General features: G+C 40.2%; 1 protein-coding gene across 1 annotated transcript in view; it reads left to right on the plus strand.

Annotated features, from left to right (window-relative positions):
* Positions 1 to 7312, plus strand: part of GPR139 (G protein-coupled receptor 139) — a 28975-nt gene extending 21663 nt beyond the window's left edge. The window contains exon 2 of the mRNA XM_050968742.1: positions 3752 to 7312. Coding sequence (XP_050824699.1) covers positions 3752 to 4686 — 935 coding nt within the window. The 3' untranslated portion in view covers positions 4687 to 7312. The remainder of the gene's footprint in view (positions 1 to 3751) is intronic.
* The last annotated feature ends 746 nt before the right edge of the window (positions 7313 to 8058 follow it).

Genomic DNA, 8058 nt, shown 5'->3' on the forward strand with positions numbered 1-8058 from the left:
ACACATAGGGCTGTAGAGGTCATTGCCAATGCTCTGAATTGCACATTGAAACACACAAAGTCAAGCAGACTTTGGAGGACAGTTGAAATTTTCTCCTTGCATAAAGCCTGGCTGAGTAAGCAGGCAGCCATGTGCTGCTGTAGCTGAGGTTTCTGAATGATGTTTGGGTGCAGCTCCCCATTGAGTGCACTTATTCCAGTTTGGATAACTGCGGTGAACGGAACAGCTATGCAAGAAGGAACAAAGCTCTCCTGGACACTGTTGCTACCTGGATACTAGAGACCCCCAGATAATATATTTTTAGAGTAAGAGGCAGATAGATCCCTTGTATTGAAGGGGGATACATTGAACAGTTGCTCCACCCCAACCCACTAGTCTCATCTCTTGCAGCCTCCATCCTTGAGTTTCTGATAGATGTTAGGAAAGCCAAAGTCCTGCACTGCAGTGAGCAACGCCAGCCTAAACTCACATTTGTCACCCCCTAATCAGCTCCCACAGCGGTGACCAAACCATTCCAAATCACTGGAAACACTATTTCACTAGGAGGGTGGTGAAGCACTGGAATGGGTTACCTAGGGAGGTGGTGGAATCTCCAGCCTTAGAGGTTTTTAAGGCTTGGCTTGACAAAGCCCTGGATGGGATGATTTAGTTGGTGTTGGTCCTGCTTTGAGCAGGGGATTGGCCCTCCCGAGGTCTCTTCCAATGCTAATATTGTATGATTCTATGAGTGATCTTATCCACAAGTAGCCAAAAAATGTCCAGCAAGATACATGCACCACAGTGTCCAAGTCAAGCCAACCTGAATTCACCCATGTCCTCACCACCCGTAACAGACCCAGCAATCGAATCTCTGCACATGCTGTGGTGGAGGAGGACCTTTTTTATCTTTACCACCACTAGAATGCATAAAAGTGACCTGTCAGGATACAGCAAAAAGAGCAGATATCTGGGAACCACCGTGACAATTGCAGAGGGCGATATATTATTGTCATTATGGTATGGTCCACTGGCTGAACAGCATTCTCCCCAGTTTCACCAAGCACTAGTCCTGGAGAGGCTCAGGAATACCACAGGGAGATGGACAAAGTGACTACAAATGGATAAGTATCATGAAGTCTCCTATGCCTCTCTCCATACTGTACAGAGCAATGAAGGCTATTCCTGAACTCTCTGCTGAGGCATTATCATGCTGGCAGTTTTCTGCTGAACCTCAGTAATGGTGTTTATATCTGTTCTCACTAAGTAAATGATATTATTGTATTTCGTATCACCCAGCCAGCAATACCACTAATGTGATTCCAAGGAAAGTTTTTCCAATACAAGATACTGTAACCCTTGCAGAAAAATTGGATAGCACTTCCCTGTACTTTGTCAGATCAATTTTCTAATCCAGCTCAGATGGCAAAGCTAGCTGGCACCTTGGTATACACTGTTACTGCTGGCCTTGATGATGGAGGGGCACAGAGGCAGAAGCTGCCCATAAATCCATTCAACTATGGGGGCCTAGAACTAATCAACACCTCCCACAAAGCAAGCAGGAGGAACAGATGGGGAGGGAACAAGGTCAGGGAACCTGGAAGATGTGCATATCTAGCTTCATTGTTGAAGCTCTTATGAAATTCCAACCAGAACCTCTGGCAAGGGAAAATTGCCTCACAGATACAGCCTCCCTCACTGCAACAGGCTACAGGTGACTCAAATTTACAGTATTCTCAAAGGAGTTGCATACACTGGGTATATTCAAGTTACAAGATGCCAGGCCATGAAACATGGCTGGCCAAATCCTACAGTAATTTCTCAGTCACATTAAGTTTTCTGAGTCCAAGATTTTTGTGACTGTATGTTGTTCATTCTATCTCTGATTGCCATATAGCAGATCCTATTGGGAGACCAAGGTTTTCTTGAAAAACAAGGAAATGGAGCACTCTGCCTACCATAGCCCCCTGATGCTGCTCTAAATTGATATCAGTGGAGTTACACCCATGTAAGATTGGTGTAACAGAGAAGGAGAGTCAGGCCTGGTATAGTCCTTAATGACAGAAAAACTAATTTGAAAGAGAGTCTTAAAATACTATTCTGGGCAAGGTTCTACTTTACATTTCATATATACAGTTCTGACACCTTGATCATGTACTGTTTGGTTTAGCCATTCTGCATGAGTTTGCTTTGTTCCAGGATGTGATTTTAATCATTCTCTTGAATTTTGGTTAATTCCTGAATGGAGATGTTGATGGTGGTTACTCCTGTCATTCATCTGTGTGACCCTTTTCTCCAGTAGCTAAAAACCTGCTTTGAGAAAGCAGGCTCGGGAGGCCTTCTGAAGTCAAGAGTTGTCTTAATTGCTGAGTGATAGTTAAATAATATGCATTCTCGTTTCAGTTTTAGGACACCCGCATCATTACTTTTACTTACATAATTTCTGTTCTGTCTGATTTCAAGAAGTCCTCAATTTTTCTTGATTTGCCTTGGGAGAGCAATCTGTAGAAGAGGGAGAGGTAATTACAGCACTTATGAAAATGTCAAACACAAATATTTGGCAAGCCATACTGTCAGTAAACCAAATCTCCATCTTTGTTTAAGCACTACTGTGGCCACTCTAGCCAATTTAATCAATCTTTGGATGGGACCAATCTAGCATACTTTACTCTGATGAAACTGCCAATGGTAGCAATAGGAGTTTTGCCTAAGTCAAGACTGCACAATTGGACCTAATGTAATGTAAGCTCTGTGATATGTTGGCAACTTATTGCTGTGCTATTTTAGCAGCATGTAAACCTTCTTTTAGGCATAGATTGTGTGAATGGCATACTGGACAGTGGCCATTGGGCTGCAGGCAAAATCCCGTCTGAGCCAAAGAGGAAGTGTACAGGATTTCTTCATACATAATTCAAAGAGTTTTACTCAAGTATAAAGGTTTAATTTGAACTTCATTTTTCCCCTTCATGGCTCAGGAATACTCCAGTAGCAGCATGATACAAGGCCTCACAGTCAGAGATGTATTCTTAAGGACTATCTCTGGCTAAGCAAGGAACTGTTTGGGTAGCAGATGAATCTGGTAGCATTATGGTTGATATGGATCCTGAATGAAGAGCTAGCAAAACTATCATGATAGAAAAAGCCTGTGAAGTGCTGAGAGCCTCAGGCATGGTTCTGAGTGCTTCACCCTGCCCAGGTGAGAATTGAAGGAACTCATTTCTCAGGAGACATTCAGCACTTCACACTCTTTCCCTTTTATACCTTCTTTTTTTCTTTTCTGTCTCTGGAAAGGGAGAGGAAAAGGCTGGGGAAAAGAAAAGGAAAACAAAATGGGGGAAGGGAGCAAACTGGAAACCAAACCAAAAAAGGGTTTTTTTTAGTAAAAAAAGAAAAACACACAAATTTTTGAAAAAAATGAATATTTTCCACACCAAAAATATATGTTTGTTAAAAAAAAAAAGGCGGGGGGGACATTTTTCATCAAAAAAAATTTTGAACAGAATATTTTTACCAACTCCAAACAACAGTCACTGCCTCTTCTAAACAGAACAGCTAAACCTGGCTAAACACAGTAGTACAGGGCTGAACTGAGTTGACAGGCTGACTAGACTGAATTAGGCATAGCCAACGTAGGAGTTCACTCTTTGATTTCTTGAACTTTAATGAAGATAGTTCTGCTACAGCATGCCTGAAATGTAGCTACAGCTCAATCAAACATTGAAATAAGGCTAACTCTACTTCCTGTGAAACTAACTGAACTTTTCTGTCTCCACAGCAAACATCCTGACAGTCATTATCCTATCGCAGCTGGTGGTTCGCAGGCAGAAGTCCTCGTACAACTATCTTTTAGCACTAGCTGCTGCTGACATACTGGTACTTTTTTTCATTGTCTTTGTTGACTTTTTGCTGGAGGACTTCATCTTGAATAAGCAGATGCCTCAGATACTTGACAAAATAATTGAGGTATTGGAATTTTCTTCCATACATACATCCATTTGGATTACCGTGCCATTAACAATTGATAGGTACATAGCAGTATGTCATCCGCTTAAATATCACACAGTCTCCTACCCAGCTCGTACTCGAAAAGTCATTGTGTGTGTTTATATCACCTGCTTTTTGACCAGCATCCCCTATTACTGGTGGCCCAATATTTGGATTGAAGACTACATAAGCACATCTATACATCATGTCCTTATCTGGATCCACTGTTTTACCGTTTACTTGGTACCGTGCTCCATTTTCTTCATTCTGAATTCAATCATTGTGTACAAGCTCAGACGAAAATGCAATTTCCGACTGAGAGGATATTCCACAGGGAAGACGACAGCCATTTTGTTTACTATAACTTCTATTTTTGCCATACTTTGGGCACCAAGAATAATCATGATACTGTATCACCTCTATGTATCACCTTTAAAGAACACTTGGTTGGTACATATTGTGTCAGATATTGCCAATATGCTAGCACTGTTGAACACTGCAATTAATTTCTTCCTCTACTGTTTCATTAGCAAGAGATTTCGCACAATGGCAGCTGCGACACTAAAGGCTTTCTTTAGGTGTCAGAAACAACCAGTTCAGTTCTATACAAACCATAACTTTTCAATAACTAGCAGCCCTTGGATTTCCCCTGCCAATTCTCACTGCATCAAAATGCTTGTTTACCAGTATGATAAAAATGGAAAACCTATAAAAATATCACCATGAAAGGACGATTGTTAGTGTCTCTGGATGCATCTTCTTTTCAAGTGGTTACATCTCCAGAATGTAAACTGCTGACATGGCTATTTTTAAAAGTGGTCAGTTGATTTCATTTCCCTGACAGACTAAAGGCAGATCAGATTGTTAGCAGAGAATGAGAGTACTTAATTTTGGGAGTCGGAATGAGAAGGCAAAATGCCTCTTTCCTGTTACATAGCATTTTGAATATGCTTTGGAGTATGAGTCTTGATGTTCAATTGCTATCATGTGTCCATGTGCAAGCATTGATGCAGTACAGTTGTTGGGGGAAAAGCCGCGCCGAAGGTGTTTAATTGCAACCATAAAAGAACTTCTGTGACCATCTAGTTGTCTTCACTATTGACAAAGTGAATGCTTTGTGTACTGCGGAAGGCATCATTTGCACTGCGTGCACTTGCCTAAAACGATGTGTCATTTCTAACATGAAATATCGCTACACACAGTCCCTGCTATTGAGGACCTTCTGCAGTGAGCAATCGGTAAGACATTTGAACTGTGACAAGCCCTTCCAGGCTCACTTGAACTCCAGGCTTGAACTCTAGGCTCAAGGATGGATATTTCACCTGTTATAGCCTTGGCATGAAAAGCAATCCTGCTAGCTGCCAATATTTATATGCTTTAAGTTGTTTTATCTAAGACAGAGGCCAGAGGGGAGGAGTTTGAAGGGAGGGGGAAAGAGGTTTCTTCAGCCAAGAACAAAAGTAGAATATTTCTCCAGTGACTTTAATTCAACTCTCCAAAGGTTCCTAAGTTTGTTATAAATGGGAGTCTCCCTGACATGCTAGGAGACTTAGTGAGCCTGGCTATGTGTTTAATGAGAAATATGGACACCACAACTCCCTTTGGAGCCAATGAAACTACTCAGCACCCCCCTTGACTGGGCCTTTAGAAATTATACATACAAAAATTAAATATTAGAACCTGTTTGGGCTATGCTGTCACAGATTTACCATTTAGTTGTTTAATAGTCAAAAATCTGTGTGTGGATTCAACATATTAAAGACTCCACAACAGTAAAAACAAAGACTACCCAAAATGCCTGGACAGTGAATTTTAAGGTACTTTAACTAGGATAAATATTTAAATTCTCTTCCTCCATACCCATAAGAAGCATATCAGCAACACTTCCTGAAGACACGGGAAGAAGATAGCTACATCAGGCTACTGAGACGCATTTCATTTGCTATTATCCCTCTTTGTTGTTGGTATGTGGTCTCACAAAGCATGCATCATAACACGTACATTACTTGTGGAGCACTTAACACAGGCCTTAACAACGAGTGTAAGATTATGTTTCCTTGCCTGGTAAACACAGGCACAGCTTTGTCAGTGAGCATAGGGGCTTCTCAATTGATAACTGCAAAGAAGAGAGAAGCTCAGGGTTTGCAAGGTGTCAGTGTATGTGCCTCATTGTGAGCAGGAAGCTCACAAAAGACCCAATGCTGTGACATCGTGAGATCCTCCGAGAGGGGGAATAGAGGGCACTCAGCACCTCCTAGAACTAGGCTCAATAAGAATCTGTAGATATTGAACAGTCTGCCATACTTCGAGGTCTTACTATGTTTTAAGAAATGCTGAGTACCCATGAGTCCCAAAAGCCTGATTTGCCCACTGCCTTACTCCTCGTGTAGCCATTTACTCCTGTGTAAAGTGAGTGTAAAGTGGATGTATACAGCAACCAAATAAGAATGCACCGTTCACAGGCATCAATGACAGCACAAGGCACATGAGAGATCAGGTGGGTGAGGTCATATATTTTATTGGACCAATATCTGTTGGTGAGAGAGACAAGCTTTCGAGCACACAAGGTGCGAAACAGTAAAGGATGAAGTCCAATCTGTCTGGTCCGACAGATCTTTACTTACATTTGAGTAGGGCTTATTTGGAAAGAATGAGACTACTCAAGCAAGTAAGGATTTGTAGAATTGGGTCTATTATGGTCAGATCCTCAGCTCCACTGACTTCAGTGTGAGTCCAGGGTGCTCAGTACTTCCCTGCAAGGTGCTAAGCACCTCCTCTATCAGGCTGTTGAATTATATCATCTAATGATTTTTCAGTTCAATCAGAATGGGGGGGTGAGGGTGGCGGGGATGCGCCTGAGAACAGAATTTGACCCTTTCCCCCAAAGGAGTATGGCAAGAACTAAATCTTTTGACATATGAAGAGAGGAAACAAACAAGCAAACTAAAACCCACCCTGGGATCTTTTCACACTAATCTTGACAAAACGTGATGTATGCAAAACAGTAATTGCAATAATAAAGCATAAGGAAATGCTAGGCCTCTGAATGTGTCATTACCGACAACTAAATAAGGGTAAAATTATTAACTTCTTTACTACTGATTTACTTATTTATTTATTAGTCTTTGTCCTTTTTCCCTCCATTCCCCAAGCTCTCTCTTTATTCTCCTTCTGTGTAAATTGATATTAACCAAAGTTTACCTTTTTTAAAAAGGTACTAGCTGTTTAATTTTGGGGAAGACACTGTATTGATCTCTTTTTTTATTTTAAATTTGTTATGAAGAATGCTAGTCTGAGTTACATGTGAATAAGTCAAAGTGCAATATACCTATATTGAGTAAGCTGTTCATTTTTGAGAATGTATCTAATATTGAAAACAAAATGTATTTATATGAACATTTCACTATTCTACTTAATATATTAGTAACCTTACATAAGTAACTGAATGTTTAGGTTTTTTTAAAAGTGCATATATTTCAATTCAGTATATGGAATAATCTGCCATATACATTGTGTGATTTGTTACTTTTCTTAACATGATGTTGGTCCTGTAAACTAGCAGTGTAATCTTTCTTTTTTTTCCTACTTATATTTTTTATGTTAACAAATGGCCATATTTAAAATTTTAAAACTCTTAGTGTGAAGATGTCATTTCTGAACTAAAGATATTCCACCAGGTTACTGTAATCTTGTTTTTTAAAAAAAACCTCACTACCTTTTTCATATCAGTCTTTGAAATAACATGGTATTATTTTCATAGGTATTTAATCAACCAGTTCATTTCCAATGATTTTGGGACTTTAAGGGCTCGATTCAAAGCCCCATTGAAGTAAAAAAAAACCTCCCACTGGCTTAAATGGGGTTTTGATTAGGCCATAACTTATTAACAATAAACATTCTGAAGCCTTTTTTGTGGGAGGGACAGTTTGGGAAATAAAGCCTTGACTTTTTAGTCCACCATATGAGAGCTGCTGTTGACGATCCTTGCCTTTTCTGGTTTTGTGAAGCATCTTGCAATGACTGTTGTTAACTAGCCAATGTCTTGCTGTATTCTTTGTACCTCCTAATTTTCCTATAGTAAAAACTTAACTAAGCACT

Source organism: Gopherus flavomarginatus, chromosome 9 (genome assembly GCF_025201925.1).
Source record: "Gopherus flavomarginatus isolate rGopFla2 chromosome 9, rGopFla2.mat.asm, whole genome shotgun sequence".
NCBI lineage: Eukaryota > Metazoa > Chordata > Testudines > Testudinidae > Gopherus > Gopherus flavomarginatus.